The sequence below is a fragment of the Schistocerca nitens genome, chromosome 4 (genome assembly GCF_023898315.1).
Source record: "Schistocerca nitens isolate TAMUIC-IGC-003100 chromosome 4, iqSchNite1.1, whole genome shotgun sequence".
Lineage (NCBI taxonomy): Eukaryota > Metazoa > Arthropoda > Insecta > Orthoptera > Acrididae > Schistocerca > Schistocerca nitens.
Window position 1 is genome coordinate 596,905,861 of NC_064617.1, and position 22,052 is coordinate 596,927,912.

A 22,052-nucleotide genomic window follows, 5' to 3' on the forward strand; every position below is an offset into this window, starting at 1 on the left:
GGCAACAACCGACTCGTAAGTCAAAATCAATAACAGACTGATAAAAGGGCAAAAAACAAGGTTGTTTATTAAGGACGTGAGAGTTTTCGGGGCCCCGAACGTGGGTCAGACCATTACTTACTAATTTTAGGGATCTATTTTCCCTTTAGATGGAAAGAAATAGTAGGTGAAGAGCGGGCAAGTGTTAAGTCGTCTGTTAAGTTTGCAGAAGGATTCGACTCGCTTCCTCTGTCAACTTAGTCTGTCAGCCAAAGCTTCAGATATCAAGGATGATACTGTAAGGAATGTGTATCAGTTTGTTAAAGCATGGATATACGAGGCGGTCGTCGAAGCTCTGGGGGAGAAGACAGGAGGAATACATGGTGGAATGAGAAAGAAGCGAAACTGGTGTAAATGAAAGAGGAGGCTTATAATAAGTGACTGAGCGCTCCGCTTGATGAAAGCCATAAAATATATGGAGCTAAATCGAAAGAAGGGCAAAAGGACATTACTAAAGTTAAAAAAAGACGTGGCAGAAAGTATTAAGGGGACAGAAGGAAACGTAGGTGATACCAGAGCAAACAGAGCGTGGAAGAAACTGAGGATGGTGAGAGCTGAAGACATAGACAGTGCTGGGATTATTCTAATAATGATGAAAAAGTGAGTGAAGTGTTACCAAGCCCTGCCCACGAATAAGATAAAGGATTTTGTAAAATAAATGTAAAATTTGACGTAAGAAGACGTACATCCGTATGTGTGCACGAAAGATAACCTCACAAGAGATTTGCAAAGCTCTGCGATATAGAAAAATGGGAAATTACCAGATTTGGATGACATGAATATAAAATTAATAAAAGCAGTTCCTATGGTTGTACGTGAAAACCTTGGTCCAATTGTACAGTAAGTGTTTCTAAGGGGATACCATACCCAGTCAATGGAAAAAATTTAGTATCACTTCAATTAATAAAAAAGAGAGTAGGCAGGACTGTGGAAATTACCGGGGGATGTAATGCCTTCAGTTGCGTGATTATACGAGAGAATCTTATAAGGAAGCACAGAGATGGAGGCTATAGTATCTGAAGAACTGAACGGTTTTAGACCAGGGTGCTCATGTATTGACGGAATATTCACATTACGGAATGTAATGTAGCAGATAACTGACAGAGGGATACAGATACATTTAGTCTTTGTGAATTTGCAGAAGGTCCATGTTACGGTACCTCAAAACAATCTCTGGACAAGTATAAAGAACAGTTCCGAGTCAACTGTTTGCATCAAAGCACTTAACAGGTTCAATACGGACTGTGTGAGTATCATCGAAGAAGGAAATTCAGTGCCACTGGAGTTTTCTGTTACAAAATGGCTATGGCAAGGTTGTACTGTCGCACCGACGATATTTAAAATCCGTGTGGAGGACGCACCCAAAGCCTTCAGGAACAGATGTGGAGGCATGAGAGTTCCTGTGGGAGATGAAATCTTGTACAACCTTCTTTCGCTGACGACCGGATCATCGGAACAGGATATCAGGATGCTTTGGAAATTAAAAGAATATGAAAGATGGGGCATCACAATAAGTACGAGAAAAACGGTATATGAAAGCTGGAAATTACGTAGAAAATCTGGAGGTTGGAGCCAGTAAGATCAGTGGAAGTAAGCATTTTTAGTACCTGGGAGTTATCATGCCATCAAACGGAAAAGGTGAAGACGGTATATATAATAACATAGGACAGGGCATGAGATCTATACGACAACTGAACTTAGGCGTTTGGAGTAAACAAATTAGAAAAAGAACCAATCAGGCCATATAACGATCAGTTGTTAAAAACATTGCTACATACGGAGCAGAAACGTGGGGAATAAACAAACCTAAGCAAAAATGCTTACACTGGAGATGGACTTTTGGAGTCGAAGTTGCGTCATCTCCATGCTAGACCCTGTACCAAATACCAACATAAAAGAGGCAGTGGCTGTCGATAAATCAATAACAAATACCTTAAAGACGAAATGTGTAAAATCGCATGGACTTTTGGAAAGGATGGGCGACAGCTGATTGACAAAAAAGTGTGGCAGTGGACCCCAGCGGAAAGAAGGAAGCGCGGATGACCTGGAAGGAGCTTCTATCTGACGCCACTTCGGCGAACTCCCGAGCGGGGAAACTCTCGATCGCAGCAGGGAATCGAACGCGGCCCCCTCGCATGACATTCAACAGGTTGACCACTCAGCTACAGAGGCTGACAGTACTTATCAAACAACGGAAGGCTAAGACGTGGAAGGATTATATAGAGGGGATATACTAGAGAAATAAGCTTGAAAAGAATAATACAGAAAGTTAAGAGGTTGTAAATGAAGATGAGGCATACGATACCGCGAGAAGAATTTGACAAATCACTGACCGACCTATGTCGAAAGAAGTGCCCTGGAATGGAAGACATTGCATCAGAACTACTGATATCCTTGGAAGACAAAGTCGCGACAAAACTATTCCACCTATTGTGCAAGATGTAAGAGACAGGTGAAATACCCTCAGCCTTCAAGACGATCATAATAATTCCAATTCTAAAGAAAGTAGGTGCTGACAGGTGTGAATACTACCTATCACCTTAAGTCACGATTGCAAAACACTGACACTAATACTTTACAGAAGAATGGAGAAACTGGTAGAAGCAGACCTCGAGGAAGATCAGTTTGGATTCCGGAGAAATGTAGAAACACGTGAGACAATACTTACCCTAAGACTTCCCTTACGTTAAGGAAAGGCAGACCTACGTTTATAGCATTTTTCGATTTAGAGAAAATTTTGGCAATTTTGAGCGAAATAGAGTATTTTCAATTATAGCTGTAACGGGGTAAAATGTACGGAGCGAAAGGTTATTTACAACTTGTGCAGAAACCAGACTGCGGCTATAAAAGGCGAGAGGCTTGAAAGGGAATGGCGTGAGACAGGATTGAAGCCTATCTTTGATGTTGTTCAACCTGTACCTTGGGCAAACAATGAAGAAAACCCAAGAAAAAATCGGACAAAAAAATAATGATCAGGGAGAAGAAATAAAGACTCTAAAGATTTTAGATTATTCGGAGATAAAAAGGCTTACACAGAATAGAGTAACATGGAGTGCGATATCAAACCAGTCTTCTATATGAAGATCGCAACAACAAAAATTAAGCCATTCGTTAGTTGATAATCACGTAGCAGTACGATACATATTGACACCTGAAAGTACGTCAAGCTAGAAGCACAACAGTGTTGCGGTACCGTTTAAATGGACGAATAAAGCCCATTTATTGAGAAAATGTTATAGATAGTAATATTAAATATAGATACACAAATCACGAGAGGATAGTGAGAGATATCACCATTTTAACACTAACACAAAAAGGACATTATTTCCTATGTCAAAGACTCTATACATACGTGTATTAAAGTGATTTAGCCTTCATGTATCTTTTATATTATACGCTACTATGAAAACAGTCCATATCAAATACCAATTAACATAGAATTAAACAACTAGACGGTTTTTTTCTATTTTTTGTCTTGTTAGCGCCTGTGCAGCACTGCCTGTAAACTTGTGAAGACACTCCATTTGAACAAATAGTGTACGCGTGCTGAAGCAGATTTCAGACGTTAGAAAGCAGGGAGGTGGAACGGCACGTAGTCACGTACCTTCGAAGGTTGAGTGCAGTGAGTCTTATAAAGGCAGCCGAATTGCTTGGTGGGATCAGCAGAAGCGGTCAGTGTCGTACGTAAGTTTGGACGGTGATGAAGTAGCGTTCAGTACTGTTGTCAATACTCTAGAGTTCTTCGACTTTTATAAACCTTTCGGAGTTAGTCTCGCATGGGACTTGATAAAAATCGATAGTTATGTTGAAGAGTGAATAGGTCTTATGAACAACAAAGTTAGTTTGATCACAGGAAATGGGCTATGGACCTTGAACGTAATTTCCGTAAGTTAGTGGTGCAATTTTAGTCAGTGAACATTATTCAGCGTACCTTCTCGTTGGTATTTTACTCCGCGCCTGCTTTTATCTAGACGGAGCTTCCTGGTTTGCAGTGGTTGCTCAAATTCATGCTAAATGCAATAAATGCAGTTTAAAATTTATATCGTTCGAAGTTTCGGCTAAATTACCTAATCTGGTCCACAATTTATTGAACTTCATAAATGTTTCAGTGAGACGTTACTATTTTAAGAGCAGATAAAAAGGTCGATACGCAGATATCCATAGAATCCATCGATGAATTCATATCTTCCTGTGAATTATGGTAGAATGTTAACTTCGGGAGCTGTAGAGAATCTCGCCCAGTATGGTTGTGTACCGCGCAACAGGCCATTACCCACTGCGGTGCGTAACGCTGCACCTCGTCAATGGGCCAAACAACGCACAAACGTGGTAACAGCTGACTGGAGGCGTGTACTGTTGACCGTCAAGTGACGATTTTGTCTTGTTTCAAATAAGGCGTCGAGTACACCGAAGGGCCAATGATGCGCTTAACCCTTGGTAGACATACTAATGCGTTAATGCGGAAAAGATCTACGCTGAAAAGGGAATTAGTTCCAATTGTGACCACCAGGTGTAAATCTGGCACTGTACGACGGTATGACATCCACGCTGTTTGACAAGCCATAATGTAATGTGACAAACATGTGGTTCCTGAAGAGGGGCAACAGCCTTTTCAGTAGTTGCAGGGGCAACAGTCTGGATGATTGACTCATCTGGCCTTGTAACATTAACCAAAACGGCCTTGCTGTGCTGGTACTGCGAACGGCTGAAAGCAAGGGGAAACTACAGTCGTAATTTTTCCCGAGGACATGCAGCTTTACTGTATGATTAAATGATGATGGCGTCCTCTTGGGTAAAATATTCCGGAGGTAAAATAGTCCCCCATTCGGATCTCCGGGCGGGGACTACTCAAGAGGACGTCGTTATCAGGAGAAAGAAAACTGTCGTTCTACGGATCGGAGCGTGGAATGTCAGATCCCTTAATCGGGCAGGTAGATTAGAAAATTTAAAAAGGGAAATGGATAGGTTAAAGTTAGATACAGTGGGAATTAGTGAACTTCGGTGGCAGGAGGAACAAGACTTTTGGTCAGGTGATTACAGGGCTATAAATACAAAATCAAATAGGGGTAATGCAGGAGTAGGTTTAATAAGGAATAAAAAACAGGAGTGCGGGTAAGATACTACAAACAGCATAGTGAACGCATTATTGTGGCCAAGATAGACACGAAGCCCACGCCTACCACAGTAATAAAAGTTTATATGCCAACTACCTCTGCAGATGATGAAGAAATTGATGAAATGTATGACGAGATAAAAGAAATTATTCAGGTAGTGAAGGGAGACGAAAATTTAATAGTCATGGGTGACAGGAATTCGTCAGTAGGAAAAGGGAGAGAAGGAAACATAATAGTAGGTGAATATGGATTGGGGGGAAGAAATGAAAGAGGAAGACGCCTTGTAGAATTTTGCACAGAGCATGACTTAATCATAGCTAACACTTGGTTCAAGAATCATAAAAGAAGGTTGTATACCTGGAAGAATCCTGGAGATACTAAAAGGTATCAGATAGATTATATAATGGTAAGACAGAGATTTAGCAAGCAGGTTTTAAATTGTAAGACAGTTCCGGGGGCAGATGTGGATTCTGACCACAATCTATTGGTTATGAACTGCAGATTGAAACTGAAGAAACTGCAAAAAGGTGGGAATTTAAGGAGATGGGACCTGGATAAACTGAAAGAACCAGAGGTGGTAGAGAGTTTCAGGGAGAGCATAAGGGAAAAATTGACAGGAATGGGGGAAAGAAATACAGTAGAAGAAGAATGGCTAGCTCTGAGGGATGAAGTAGTGAAGGCAGCAGACGATCAAGTAGGTAAAAAGGCGAGGGCTAATAGAAATCCTTGGGTAACAGAAGAAATATTGAATTTAATTGATGAAAGGAGAAAATATAAAAATGCAGTAAATGAAGCAGGCAAAAAGGAATACAAACGTCTCAAAAATGAGATCGACAGGAAGTGCAAAATGGCTAAGCAGGGATGGCTAGAGGACAAATGTAAGGATGTAGAGGCCTGTGTCACTAGGGGTAAGATAGATACTGCCTATAGGAAAATTAAAGAGACCTTTGGAGAGAAGAGAACCACTTGTATGAATATCAAGAGCTGAGATGGCAACCCAGTTCTAAGCAAAGAAGGGAAAGCAGAAAGGTGGAAGGAGTAATAGAGGGTCTATACAGGGCCGATGTTCTTGAGGACAATATTATGGAAATGGAAGAGGATGTAGATGAGGACGAAAAGGGAGATAAGATACTGTGTGAAGAGTTTGACAGAGCACTGAAAGACCTGAGTCGAAACAAGGCCCCAGGAGTAGACAACATTCCATTAGAACTACTGATGGCCTTGGGAGAGCCAGTCATGACAAAACTCTACCATCTGGTGAGCAAGATGTATGAGACAGGCGAAATACCCTCAGACTTCAAGAAGAATATAATAATTCCAATCGCAAAGAAAGCAGGTGTTGACAAATGTGAAAATTACCGAACTATCAGTTTAATAAGTCACAGCTGCAAAATACTAACGCGAATTCTTTACAGACTAATGGAAAAACTGGTAGAAGCGGACCTCGGGGAAGATCAGTTTAGATTCCGTAGAAATGATGGAACACGTGAGGCAATACTAACATTACGACTTATCTTAGAAGAAGGATTAAGAAAAGGCAAACCTACGTTTCTAGCATTTGTAGGCTTAGAGAAAGCTTTTGACAATGTTGACTGGAATACTCTCTTTCAAATTCTAAAGGTGGCAGGGGTAAAATACAGGGAGCGAAAGGCTATTTACAATTTGTACAGAAACCAGATGGCAGTTATAAGAATCGAGGGGCATGAAAGGGAAGCAGTGGTTGGGAAGGGAGTGAGACAGGGTTGTAGCCTCTCCCCGATGTTATTCAATCTGTATATTGAGCAAGCAGTAAAGGAAACAAAAGAAACATTTGGAGTAGGTATTAAAATCATGGAGAAGAAGTAAAAACTTTGAGGTGCGCCGACGACATTGTAATTCTGTCAGAGACAGCAAAGGACTTGGAAGAGCAGTTGAACGGAATGGACAGTGTCTTGAAAGGAGGATATAAGATGAACATCAACAAAAGCAAAACGAGGATAATGGAATGCAGTCAAATTAAATCGGGTGATGCTGGGGGAATTAGATTAGGAAATGAGACACTTAAAGTAGTAAAGGAGTTTTGCTATTTAGGGAGTAAAATAACTGATGATGGTCGAAGTAGAGAGGATATAAAATGTAGTCTGGCAATGGCAAGGAAATCGTTTCTGAAGAAGAGAAATTTGATAGCATCGAGTATAGATTTAAGTGTCAGGAAATCGTTTCTGAAAGTATTTGTATGGAGTGTAGCCATGTATGGAAGTGAAACATGGACTATAACTAGCTTGGACAAGAAGAGAATAGAAGCTTTCGAACTGTGGTGCTACAGATGAATGCTGAAGATAAGGTGGGTAGATCACGTAATTAATGAGGAGGTATTGAATAGGATTGGGGAGAAGAGAAGTTTGTGGCACAACTGGACTAGAAGAAGGGATCGGTTGGTAGGACATGTTTTGAGGCATCAAGGGATCACAAATTTAGCATTGGAGGGCAGCGTGGAGGGTAAAAATCGTAGAGGGAGACCAAGAGATGAATACACTAAGCAGACTCAGAAGGATGTAGGTTGCAGTAGGTACTGGAAGATGAAGAAGCTTGCACAGGATAGAGTAGCATGGAGAACTGCATCAAACCAGTCTCAGGACTGAAGACCACAACAACAACAATGTGACTGAACAGGATGCCTGTTGAGAAGAGAGACCGTGTGCTGTTAGTGAAACTGTTTTATATGAACGTCAGCAATTACAATACTGCATTGCGAGCGTGTCTTCGACTGAAAGATATGAGGGAGGCCCGAAGTCATTAAATGATTTAAAGAAGATGTAATGAAACTCGAAGACATTTGTAAGCTTGGTGTGGTACCTAGAAGAGGTAGGCGTCCTATCCTGGTGGAAGTTGTTGACGAGTTTGCTGTTGATGTAACTGGCCACGCAGCATATACCTCGTGTAGTGCTAGTGCTCGTGCAGTGTCACGAGAATTTTCCATTCCATGCTCAAGAGTATGGACAGTTTTGCGGTATATATTACACTGGCACCCGTACAGGATCTACAGGGTGCAGCAACTGAGACCTCGTGATCCGCAGCAGTGTTACGAATTTGCTCTTGGTTTCTGGCACGGATCTAAGTTGACGACAAGTGGATGAGCAGTATTTTGTGGAGTGATGAGGCACATTTTGCAGTACCGGATGCAGCGAATACAAACAACTGCCGATTCTGGAGTGCTACTGAAAAGCGTGTTGTGCATGAAGAGTCATTGCACTCGCATTGACTATATGGTGTGGATTCACAAGCACTTTATTCTCGGTCCAGCATATAGTACACCCAGAGGGCCTGTCGAGTGCACCGTGGCGCCTGCCTGTCATCGAGACCTCCATGTACAGCATGTGGTTGCTGCTTTGGAACGGCGCAACTGTGTGGAAACCAATGTTTTCAAGCAAGATGGGGCAATGCCTCACGTTGCTCGCCCAGAGAAAGATCTGCTGCTTGATGTAACTTTCCACGAATGTGTTATCTCCAGAGGTTTTCCTGATGGGTGGCCTGCAAGGTCACCTGAATCCATGTGGCTTGGTTCTTAGTCTGTTTAAAAGAACGCGTTCACCAGGGACACGTTCGGTCTATATCTGATCTAAAGGCCAGCATACAGAAACACGTTGGTCAGATTCCGCAGGAAATACTGCGAGCACCTGTTAATCACATCATTTTACGCATGCAGCATCTTGTCGACGTATCTAGTGCTCATAGTGAACAAATTGTGTAAGTAGCGCTTGACAGTAAAAATCAACATTATGCCTTTCTTACTCGTTTGACGTTTTCTGCTCATGTTCCGTTCAGGATCCATTACATACAGCGCCAGATTTGCATCCGATAGCCAGAATTGGAACTAATTTTTTCACAGTGTAAGTCGGTTCGACATTAGCGCATTAACACATCTAGCAAATTTCGCTGCCGTACGGTAATTACAGCCTACACTGACCTCCGTGAGTGGCGGCACTTTAATTGTAACCATATGTTATTGTATTTCGGGACTGTTTGTCCTAGACTGACTTGGACCCATTCATGCATGTTACCGCGAAAATGGCGAGTACGTTTATTCCATTATTATTGGTGAGCAGGAATTGCTCTTTTCTGATATATCTTGATGGTTAGCGTGCTGTGGACACTCCAGATTTACCAGAAGACAATAGCCGTGTTAACAGGCTGCACGCACACACTGAGGTGACAAATTCATGGGACATCGGTAGGCTTGTATACAGTTGGCGACAGTATAGTGTACACAAGTGCACTGCGTTGGCGGAGGTGTCATTTTTACTCACAAGGGAACCTCCCCATCGAGCCCCCCTCAGATTCAGTTATAAGTTGCCACAGTGGACAGGCCTTGAAAAACTGAACACAGATCAATCCAGAAACAGGAAGAAGTTGTGTGGAACTATGAAAAAAATAAGCAAAATATACAAACTGAGTAGTCCATGCGCAAGATATGCAACATCAAAGAGAGTGTAAGCGTTGAGCGCCGTGGTCCCGCGGTTAGCGTGAGCAGCTGCGGAACGATAAGTCCTAGGTTCAAGTCTTTCCTCGAGTGAAAACTTTACTTTTTTTATTTATGATGTGTCCGTTCGTTCATTGACGTCTATGTTCACTGTAATAAGTTTAGTAAGTTTAGTGTCTGTGTTTCGCGACCGCACCGCAAAACCGTGCGATTAGTAGACGAAAGGACGTGCCCCTCCAATGGGAACCGAAAACATTTGATCGCAAGGTCATAGGTCAACCGATTACTCCACAGGAAAACACGTCTGATATATTCTATACGACACTGGTGACGGCATATGCGTCACATGACAGGAACATGTTGTCGACCCACCTAACTTGTACACTAGGCGAATGGGTAAAAAGATTCTTCTACCTTGCCCGATACTACGGCGCAGTTAGCTCGTATTGGACGGGCGGACGAATAGATAATAATGGTCTGAAAATAAAAAATTAAAATTTTTTACTCGAAGGAAGACTAGAACCAAGGACCTCCCGTTCCGCAGCTGCTCACGCTAACCACGGAACCACGGCGCTCCTGAGCTCAGGTTATCCTTGCTGTTGTATATGTTGCACATGGACTACTCAGTCTGTATATTTTGCTTATTTTTTCATAGTTCGACACAACTTCTTCCTGTTTTCTCGATTGATCTGTGTTCAGTTTTTAAAGGCCTATCCACTGTGCCAACTTATAACTAAATCTGAGGGGGTGCGATGGGGAGGTTCCCTTGTCAGGTGATACAAGTGAAAAGGGTCCGACGTGATTATGGCCGCACAACATAAATTAAAAGACTTTGAATGCGGAGTGGAAGTTGGAAAAGACGCATGGGTCATTTCTTCCCGGAAATCGTTAGGGAATTTAGTATTCTGTGGCCCACAGTGTCAAAGGGTGCGCCGAGAATACCAAATTTCAGGCGTTACCTCTCAGCACGGACAAACAATGGTCGACGGTCTTCACTTAACGACCGACAGCAGCGGCGTTTGTTTACAGTCGTCAGTTTTAACAGTCAAGCAACACAGCGTGACATAACCGCAGAAATCAACGTTTCTGTTAGGAGAGAGCGGCGAAATTTGGCGTTAATGGCTTATGGTAGTAGATGGCCTACTCGGGTGCCTTTGCTAACACTACGATATTGCCTGTAACGCCTGTCCTGTGCTCGTGACCTTATCAGTTGGACCCTAGGAGATTAGCAAACCGTGGTCTGCTCAGGTGAGTCTCGATTTCAGTTGGTAAGAGCTGACGGCTGGTTTCGAGTGTGGCAGAGACACCATGAAGCCATGGGCCCAAGTTGTCAACAAAGCACTGATCAAGCTACCTTTAGCTCCGTAATGGTGGAGGCTGTGTTTACATGGAAGTCACTGGCTTCTCTGGACCAACCGAACGGTTCATTGACTGGAATTGGATATTTTCGGTTACTTTGAGGCCATTTGCAGCCATTCATGAACTTCAAATTCCAGAACAATTATGGAATTTTTATAGTTAACAATGCACCATGTCTCTGGGGGCACAGCTGTTCGCGATTGGCCTGAAGAATATTTCCGCGCAGAGTGGCCGTGCGGTTTGAGGCGTCATGTCACGGACTGCGCGGCCGCTCCCGCAGGAAGTTCGAGTTCGGGCATGGGTGTGTGTGTTGTTCTTAGCATAGGTTTCTTTCAGTTAGTTTAAGTAGAGTCTAACTCTAGGGACCGATGACCTAAGCTGTTTGGCTCCTTAGGAATTCACACACATTTGAACATTTTTTGAAGAATATTCTGGACAGTTTGGGCGAATGATCTGGCCAGCCAGATCGCTAGAAAGAAATCCCATAGAACGTCGTTGGACATACTGGAGAGGTCAGCTAGTGAACAAAATCCTGAACCGGCAACAAATTCGCAAGTATAGACGGCTATAGAGGCAGCATGACACAATATTTCTGCAGGGGACTTCCAACGACTTATTTAGTCCATGGAACGTCGAGCTGCTGCACTATGCAGGGTACAAGGAGATCCGTCACGATATTACCAAGTATCCAATGGATTTTGTCACCTCAGTGTGTGCTGCTTGTTTGTCGAACAGTTAGGCACCTTATCACACCTCACTTTTCCCGAAAAATCGCCCGCTGCTATTCAGATGTAAATAATTTCCACGATTTGGTACCTCAGTCATCAATGAGTGGCTTGTGCTGGGTAAGGAATACCCGAAGAAACTTGTGCAGTCACTTCTTTGCCGAATACAGGCTGTTATCAAGAACAGAGGCGATATTACTTGGTTTTTTTCATGATGTATTCTGGGAGTGACTAACTTGTTTCTTTGTTCAGATTCTTTAGTTGCCTCAGCTTACGTAACAGCAACATTTACTCTCCCACTAATTTTTCTCAGCTTAAAAGATTTCTTTAATGCTCCCATTTCATGCAACTCGGTGTTATTTTCTTACCAATGATAGATACTTATATGAGATAAATAAGTTCAACTTTACGACCGCAGAATATCCCATGCCAACACAGACAACCTGCTTGCCTAACTTCTGACAAATATACAGTATGCTGCAAAATGTTCTGAAGTCGGGTCTCAATATGCAAGAGCAAACTGTCTGAATCAGCAGCTGGGTGCAGTTTAGTGCTACGTTCCGTGGCATCCTTCCTTCACGATTTAATGACTAATGTAGTGCATTTAAAAGAAGCATGTAATTTCACCTTATGTCCAGTACTACTTCTAAGAATTCCACTTTGTTTTTGGAGCTTGTGCTCTCATGTTCAGATTGATAAAAATCTACAAGTACTGACAATGAAGTGAAACAGTGTAGCGGTGAGGTTGAACGCATCGACGCCCCGCAGGCATTCGACCAACGCGGTGTTTGGTTCTGTAGGGCATCCAAGCAGGGCTGCCACTTTGCGAGCCTTGTCCAAACCCGGTCTTCTGACCGCCCAAGTTGCCGATGCTACACCACTCTCGGAAATAGCCTTCTGGAACAGACCTGGAACGTAAACACAGCATTCATGATTTTGTAAATGACCAAGGCGTATGCTGAAAAAATTCCTAAATTGACAGTAGTTAAGCAGACACTACAAGTCATAGTGATTAGATATTGCTTACCAAGATTAAGAAACAGTCTAAATAAATAATATTAACGATTTTATTAGTTTCTAACAATTTCGTTGCAAACGCTGTGAAATCCATGCCGACCGGAGTGGCCGAGCGGTTCTAGGCGCTACAGTCTGGAACCGAGCGACCGCTACGGCCGCAGGTTCGAATCCTGCCTCGGGCATGGATGTGAGTGATGTCCATAGGTTTAATTAGTTCTAAGTTCTAGGCGACTGACGACCTGAGAAGTTAAGTCGCATAGTGCTCAGAGCCATTTGGTCGCTTTCAGTTACTAGACAGGATTTAAGAGTGTATCAGAGTTATGTTTTCTGGGAAGTGAAGCAATGTTTGACATATTGTTGCAAGTAATTTTTTTTGCTCCAACAACTCAATTTAGTTTTCCCTGTAATTTTCTTGCCTAGCAGGTAATTAATCCGAATTTTATTACTTTATCAATTGTCAATACCGTATTTAATTTTTATCTTTCGCGATAAAAGAAATAATGCCTTACATTCCATACACTAACTTAACTGTAATTCAACACTGAGATTGTAACACAATATTCTGTGAACACGCTGTCAATGTCTCAAGAAATAGCGTTAGAATGGCCTTAAAATTAAGATAGATCGTTCCACCTGAACCACAGTACTATACGAAATGTCGCATGCTGTATTTTCACATACAGATCGATGTGTGTGCTCTTGGTGATAAAAAAATCCTCAATGAGAAACCTGCAGAAGCAGGTGAGACGAATATCGTAGTATTTTCCTCATTGAATAATACAAAAATCTATATTCTGTTTATAAATATGTATAGAGCTCAAGAATTTTGCAAAATTGTATAGCTCCACAAATTTTCTGAAGTGCTCAAAGGAAAACGTCGAAGTATGCTAGAAAACAGCCGGCCGCTGTGGCCGAGTAGTACTAGGTGCTTCAGTCCGGAACCACGCTGCTGCTACGGTCACAGGTTCGAATCCTGCCTAGGGCATGGATTTGTTTGATGTCCTTAGGTTAGTTAGGTTTAAGTAGTTCTAAGTCTAGGGGACTGATGACCTCAGATCTTAAGTTCCATAATGGTTAGAGCCATTTGAACCATGTTTGCTAGATAACATTGTTCCACATTTGAAGTTCGAGTTTCTGATAATATTGGGAATGGATACTCAGGACATTCAGTTTATAAGAAGACATGCGCTGAAAAACGGGCTGACCCTCTAATGTAAAAGCTTAAAAATAAGTGTTGCCATCTGTTGCTGGGTACGGCAACTATCAAAATTGACATTGGTCTCATTCCTAAATATCCTAATGTGATATTTATTGATGAGACCAATGTCAATTTTGATAGTTCCCTTGTTCAGCAACAGATGGAAACACTCATCTCTAAGCTTTTATATTTGAGGGTTAGCTCCTTTTCCCGCGCATGTCTTCATGTTTGCCGTCACCTGAAGTGATGGTATACTTACGTGATTCACTGTATAGGGTGGTGAGAAACAATACGAAAAATCTTGTAAGGGTGGTGCAGGGTAGGTTGTGCAGAGAAATAATTTTTAAGAAAAAAATCGATACGTTGCGTCGTTTCCGAGTTAACTAGCAGTGGAGTTAACCAATCAGTTAGCTGCGAGCGCAAATTCATGCGGCCCGCCAGAGACCAGACAGACGTGTACTCCGTTTGATTTCCTAAGATCAAACATGAAAGCCATACAAAAATTGGATCTGAGAAGGCAGTAGGGCTCGAACCCGAGGCAAAGGGTGAACAGTCTCGTGCGCTATCATGTATGCTATGAGAACAGCTTGAACTAATTGTTGTATCTAGTGGGTCTCTTGAATGTTCGCGTGCAACGGCCTGATTGGCTAACTTCAATGATAACTAACTCGGAAACGGGGCGACGTAAGGTATTTTTTTCTTAACAACCTTTTCTGAGCATAACATATCCTGCAACGTCCCTACAAGCATTTCAGACTGTTTCTGACCACTCTGTACAAGCCGAAAGGCTTCTTAGCTCTGTTGGCGTCATACACGGTCACTTCCTCACACTCCTGTTCCCAGTCATAGGGAAACGATTGCTGATACTCCTCCGAGCGAGACGTACGTAGGAGAAACCAATACATAGGCTGAGTATTTTAATACAGAATGCTTACCTAATTTTAACAGCAAACTACACTTTGAAGCACAACACCTCTCTCACAACGCCTGCCAGTGGGGTTGGATGAGCATATCCGTGATGTTTTTCCCTCTCCGTAAACGGACCTGTGACGAAACGCCATGCGCATCTGTGAATATTCTTTACTTTTTCCATCAATTCTTTCTGGTACGGGCCCCAGACTGACGAGCAATACTAAGTATCGGTCGAACGAGGGTTCTGTAAGCTGGCTCCATTGTGGATGGATAACATTTCCTAAGGACCAACAAACCTTAGACTCTCACCTGGCTTCCCTACGGTTAATTTTATGAAGTCGTTATAGTTTTCATCCCCGCGTGCGCAGTGCTCTCAGTGACCGTTCAGCAATCGCGTGATCATACTATAACGGATCTTTCCACCTATTTGTACGCAGTATTTTACATTTGGTTATTTTGAGAGTCAACAAAATAGCGTACTTTACAGAGGTGCAATCGGATTAGGTTCCACGCTATAAGATGTTAACGTTGGTGTGTTTTGAGACAATAGTTTCCGAAGAAGTCCTTTAAGAAAAGAAGACCTACATACAACTTCTCCAATGATATTTCTATACCCGAATCGTACTGACAACATTTGAGACTTCGTAGGAAGCGGACATGCAGCTAGACAACATACGCCGACGAAAATTCTAATGAACAGCACTGTTATTACAGGGTTACTGGTTCCAATCCTCAGAAATTTGTGAGCCGTCTCAAAGATGGCATGCCATAGCACTGCATAAGGAATTTAGTCATTAGGGATAAGTCTAGTCTACAATATATTGTTTGCTATAGTTAGATTATCCACTGCAATTCTCAGTTCTTGACGCAACGTATTCTTCTGTTTTGTTTACTGTGTAATATGACAAATACTTTAGGTTTTTATGTATAATGTGTATTTCATACTTTGTTTATACTCATCTTCTGACAGCTATTTCCGTATCAATGAATTTACTGTCTCATGGCAAAGGAGACTGTAGAGACCTAACGTCTTTAAGACCAACCGTTTCAACGCCATTATACCTGTACTGTGTTTGCAGTTAATACTGCCGCTTGCCTGAGTTGTTTAACTGTGTTTTGATTTACGTACGCCTTACTGTTTCGATCATCTGTGCTGTTTCAGTAATACAACAATCATTTCAGAAACGAGCTGTAATTCCAGTAACAATTAAAAGTGATGGCTAATGGCTACTGAGTTATATTATGCTTCGCACAATATGAAGAGTTGCCAGTGATTCCAGAGTGTTTCAGATAACTCCATCGTTTCTTGTACAGCAAAGGTAGATAAACAAATTGTGGCAGAAGACAGACGTGCTGCTCTACGCAGATGATATTTTAGTGGTCACAGAGACAAAAAAAGATCAACAGAAGGTCTTCAGCACAATGGAAAGCATTCACTGTAATCAGCATGGTATGAGAACAAACAAGCGAAAGACTAAAGTGGTGGTATGCAATGCTGAAGAAGAATACGAAGCTTTAAGAATAAGAATTAAAAGAGAGGAAGAGAGGAGCTAGAAATTATAGGGGAATTCTCTTATTTGTCGAGCAGGATCACAGAGGATGGTAGAAGTCGGGAATAAATAGTAAGTAGATACAGCAGACCGAAACTGCAATTAATTTCAGAAATAAGTTACTCAAGAGAAAGACAACCAGTCTGGAAATAAGGAAACGAATCGTGATAGCATTTGTTTGGAGTGTGGTCGTACACGGGTGTTAAATTTGGACAGGAGGAAGGCAAGAGGGAAGGCGTCTAGAGGCCCTGGACATTTGGTGCTGCAGAAGGATGACGAAGATCAGCTGGAGTGACAGAACTACCAACGAAGAGATGCTGAGAAGAGTATAGGAAACCAGATTTCTGTGGAGGCACATACAAAGAAGAAGACACAAACTCGCAGGTCACTTATCAAGGCGCACTAACGTCACGGGAACAATAGCAGAAGGAGCTATTAATGGGAGGAATCGCCAGGAACAACCAAGGATGTTATACTTGTAGCAATTTGTGAATGACGTGGAATGCACTACATGCGCGGAACTGATGAGGAAGGCTGGCAGAAGAAAGGAACGGCGTACTGCTGGAAGCCAATCTCAGTGTTGTACGCTATAGAGGGATTAAACTTTTGGCAAATGCAGAACTGATGCTACATTTTAATTTCTATCTTCTATGCAGTAACCATATCATTAGAGTTTTTATGGACAGTATAATTACATTGGAGTCTAGTACTGGAAGCTTCTTTGGTTCCAGCTGTACATTAGTCATTTTCATAACAGAGGAGAAGCTGTAAACAGTTCACGTTCTCACCATTTATGTTCGATGGAATTTATTAGAGATTTACCTTTTATTTATAATATATGACAAGATAAAGAATATATTAAGTTCATTTGGTATTATCAACGGAGTTGCCTTTAAAAATGTAAAAAAAGAGAACAAATAATACCTCCGGTTATAGCAACACTATCAAATAGAAAGTATACGTAGAAATTGCATACATCTTATCGCTTCATCTGTCCTACATACAGAGAGGAAAACTGAGGAGGTCATCATCCTACATACAAATAAAGCTATTTTTTAAACATTTGTCTCTTGCTTCATATAATTGACCTTGTTTAACCAATTTTGTTAACCAAAGCGTAAATTTTAAGCATTCTAATTATTTTATTCCTCTCGAGCAATCACAACAATAGTTAAATTATACAGGGTGATCCATTGATAGTGACCGGGCAAAATATCTCACGAAATAAGAATCAAACGAAAAAACTACAAAGAACGGAACTCGTCTAGCCTGAAGGGGCAAATCAGATGGCCCGCTAGATGGCGCTGCCATAGGTTCAAATAGTTCAAATGGCTCTGAGCACTATGGGACTTAAAGTCTGTGGTCATCAGTCCCCTGGAACTTAGAACTAATTAAACTTAAATAACCTAAGAACATCACACACATCCATGTCCGAGGCAGGATTCGAACCTGCGACCGTAACGGTCGCGCGGTTCCAGACTGAAGCGCCTAGAACCGCTAGGCCACTCCCGCCCGCAGGAAGTGTTCAGCCACATGTGAAACGTCAACCACGACCTGCAACAAATGGTGATACCTAAGTAGGTGTTTTAGCTGCTGTCGCGGCTAATCCGCAATCAGTAGCAGACAAATTGCGCGAGAATCTGGAATCTCAAAAACGTCGGTGTTAAAAATGCTACATCAACATCGATTGCATCCGTACCATATTTCTGTGCACCAGGAATTGCATGGCGACGACTTTGAACGTCGTGTACAGTTCTGCCACTGGGCACAAGACAGATCACGGGACGATGACAGATTTTTTGCACGCGTTCTATTTAGCGACGAAGCGTCAATCACCAACAGCGGTAACGTAAATCGGCATAGTATGCACTATTGGGCCACGGAAAATCCACAATGGATGCGACAAGTAGAACATCAGCGACGTTGCCGGGTTAATGTATGATGCGGCATTATGGGAGGAAGGATAATTGGCCCCCATTTTATCGATGGCAATCTAAATGGTGCAATGTATGCTGATTTCCTACGTAATGTTCTACCGATGTTACTACAAGATGTTTCACTGCATGACAGAATGGCGATGCACTTCCAACATGATGGATGTCCGGCACATAGCTCACGTGCGGTTGAAGCGTTATTGAATAGCATATTTCATGACAGGTGGATTGGTCGTCGAAGCACCAAACCATGGCCCGCACGTTCATCGGATCTGACATCCCCGGATTTCTTTGTGTGGGGAAAGGTGAAGGATATTTGTTATCGTGATCTACCGACAGCGCCTGAAACATGCGTCAGCGCATTGTCATTGCACGTGCGAACATTACGGAAGGCGTATTGCCAAATGCATTGAGGTTGACGGACATCATTTTGAGCATTTGTTGCATTAATGTGGTATTTATAGGTAATCACGCTGTAACAGCATGCGTTCTCACACATGATAAGGTCAAAAAAGTACATGTATCACGTTGGAACATCGGGAATAAAATGTTCAAACCCACCTACGTTCTGTATTTTAATTTAAAAAACCTACCTGTTACCAGCTGTTCGTCTAAAATTGTGAGCCATGTGTTTGTGACTATTACACCACCATCTACCACAAAGCGAAAAAAGTGGTCAAAATAAAACATTCATATTTCTTTACGTACTACACGAATATGTAATACAAAATGGGGGTTCCTATTTAAAAAAAACGCAGTTGATATCCTTTTGACCTATGGCAGCGTCATCTAGCGGACCAACCATCGCGCCATCTGGTCTCCCCCTTCAAGCTAGACAACTTTCGTTCTTTGTAGTTTTTTCGTTTGATGTTTATTTCTTGAGATATTTGGCCCATTCACGATCAATGGACCACCCTGTATATTAGAAATATGTCCCTAGTCTAAATATGTAAGTTTAGCTATCAGAACGTACCTTTAGAAAGAGGAGACAACATATGGTAGTTCACACTAGCTCCTCCCGCACTCTGGCCGAAGATCGTCACGTTGCCAGGGTCACCGCCGAACTCTTCGATGTTCTGCTGAACCCACTTCAACGCTGCCACTTGGTCCTTGAGACCGTAGTTACCTGGACAAACTTCATCGTCCGTGCTTAGGAAACCTGTTAAAATAAAAATTGTTTATCAAGCTTCCATGAATGATCACTGACCAGGTGTAAATGGAGTAAAATTAATGTTCTTTGGTCAGTTTTTTGAAACTCATCCGGCCATAACATTCCTCGCAAGCGTTTATAGCGCCTGCATGCAGCTAACATACATCCCCGCAGCGAGGAAAGCTACGAAGATCATCACCCTACCCAAACCTAACAAGAACTTACTCCTTCCCGAAGTCAACAGACACACTTCCCTCCCAACTGGCCTCACTAAAATCCTACAGTTAATAATCCTTTTACCCTTTTGTCAGTTCCTGACTGAAAACAGTATCCTTATGCCGGAACTGTTTGGATTGCGCACTGAGCATTCCATTATCCAGCAATCCCTCTGCTTGGTGGGGCACATCTGCCTGGCTAGGGCAAGGAGAGAAACAACTGGAACAGTGTTCCTGGACATAGAGAAGGCACTTGATCATGTCGGGCACGATGGCCTAATTTACAGAGTAAATCAAATAGGGTGCCCATGTCACATAATATGTATCGTTGACTCCTTCCTTACAGGGTGACAGTTTTTCGTAAGGAACGGAGACAAGTGTCGCTATACACGGAAAATTGCACCAGGCACCCAGCAACGTTCGGTTTTAGGTCCGGTCCTTTATACCACATACACAAATGACATTCCTAAGCAAATCGGTGAAGAGATTGCCCTCTATGATACCACCGTCTGAAAAAGTAAGCCCGCATCTCGTGGTCGTGCGGTAGCGTTCTCGCTTCCCACGCCCGGGTTCACGGGTTCGATTCCCGGCGGGGTCAGGGATTTTCTCTGCCTCGTGATGGCTGGGTGTTGTGTGCTGTCCTTAGGTTAGTTAGGTTTAAGTAGTTCTAAGTTCTAGGGGACTGATGACCATAGCTGTTAAGTCCCATAGTGCTCAGAGCCATTTGAACCACTTTTGAAAAAGTAAAGGCAGTCTCCTCCAAATACATCGCAACCTGCAGCAACACCTGGACAAGATTACGCAGTTGTGTCATTGATGGAACATCAAGATCAACCCCACAAAGTGCGAGGCGATCTACTTCACCCCCAAAATCAAGCTCCCTGACCATCAATGACGGCAAGGAATTGATTTAGAGAAATTCTGTAACGTAACTGGCCCTTTAGATTGATCGACGCCTAACACGGAACAAGCATCTCACTACTGCAGCAAACAAATGCTTCACACTTTTCTGTAGGTTGTATCCACTCCTGAAAGGTGACTTACTAACCGTTCCGTGCAGACTCCTCCTCTGGCGCCAGCAAGTGCGTCAGGTCATACAGTATTTCTCAGAAGTGTGGTCTTTGGCATCAGACACTACAATAACAAGACTGAAGTGTCTGCAAAGCAAAGTTTTCCGTGTCTTCTCAGGCGCTGGTAGGTACGTCCCCGACACATATATAAGAGATCTTTTAGGACATCCCACAATCTACTCATTTATTGAGGACAAATCCACAACATTTTACGGAACAATACAAATAGCGCCCCACATCCTCATTCTAAGTTTAGGACAAGAACCACCAGAGGCTTCTCCCAAACGCCCAAAACAACTGCTACGCGCCACTTTAGAGATCGATACCAGACACACGCAAAACACCAAGCACAACCTTACACATTGAAACCACACACATAACCCCATTTCCTCGCCCCGTAGCGCATTATGAAGTCAGAAGTGCTTCATATACAATATAGCACAACCATATACTCATATACTCAACACATTGCCAAGGAACTGGAAATCAAAACACTATTCTAACAGAGTTTACTATAGGGATTACTTAACTCAATAAATTTATAGTCTTAAATAAAGTGTTCCATTTGAACGGCTGCAACGTCTCCACCCATCGTTTTTAAGGGTACTTTCTTACGAAACACGAATAGGGAATCAACAAATCACAAGCATAACGGCTGCTCCAGACAGCGCTCCTGCCAAACAGCGTGTTGTATTAGTTGGCAAACTGTCATCCCTGCGAAAGTCTTAGTTTGCAGTGTTTGTTGTCATGAACTCTGTTTCACGTGTTCGGCGGTTCTCCAGTTGTGAACAACGTGGCAGCGTTAAGTTTTTGTCAGAAATTGCTAGGGGCACCGGGACATCATGATACGAGGGAAGACATGCAGACGAAACAACAGTCAAACCAGTGGTGGTCTTCCACATAACAACTGAAGAAAGCAAAGCAAATGAGAATTACTCAGAAAAATATCTTGGTTTCCTTCTTTGGAGATTAAATTTTGAACAACAGTGTAATTGGGAACCCTTTCACAGCACGCAGACTAATAGCATGAAAATTGTCTACTTCTATTTGTAATCGTGTTCCGTGTACAGTGCAGTGTTTTCATATTATCTGGTTAATTTCAGATCAGATCACTTTGAACACATTTGCTTACCCAGAACACCGATACGGTAGTTGATGGTGACGAGAACGACGTCGTGATCAAGGAGATAGCCTGCCTCGTACCCTTTTGCAGTGCCTCCTATCCAACCACCTCCATGAATGAAAAACATTACCGGAAGAGGGACAGCAGGCTTTAACTGAAAAGCATTTAAATTACAGCTGTATGCGTT

General features: G+C 42.4%; 1 protein-coding gene across 2 annotated transcripts in view; it reads right to left on the reverse strand.

Moving 5' to 3' along the window:
* LOC126253376 (fatty acyl-CoA hydrolase precursor, medium chain-like) overlaps window positions 1-22,052 on the reverse strand; it is a 116,535-nt gene that overhangs the window by 69,336 nt on the left and 25,147 nt on the right. For both annotated transcript variants that reach the window (XM_049954663.1, XM_049954662.1), the window contains exons 3-5: window positions 21,875-22,019; window positions 19,281-19,466; window positions 12,414-12,604 (exon numbers count right to left, since the gene is read on the reverse strand). In XM_049954663.1, coding sequence (XP_049810620.1) covers window positions 12,414-12,604; window positions 19,281-19,466; window positions 21,875-22,019 — 522 coding nt within the window. The remainder of the gene's footprint in view (window positions 1-12,413; window positions 12,605-19,280; window positions 19,467-21,874; window positions 22,020-22,052) is intronic.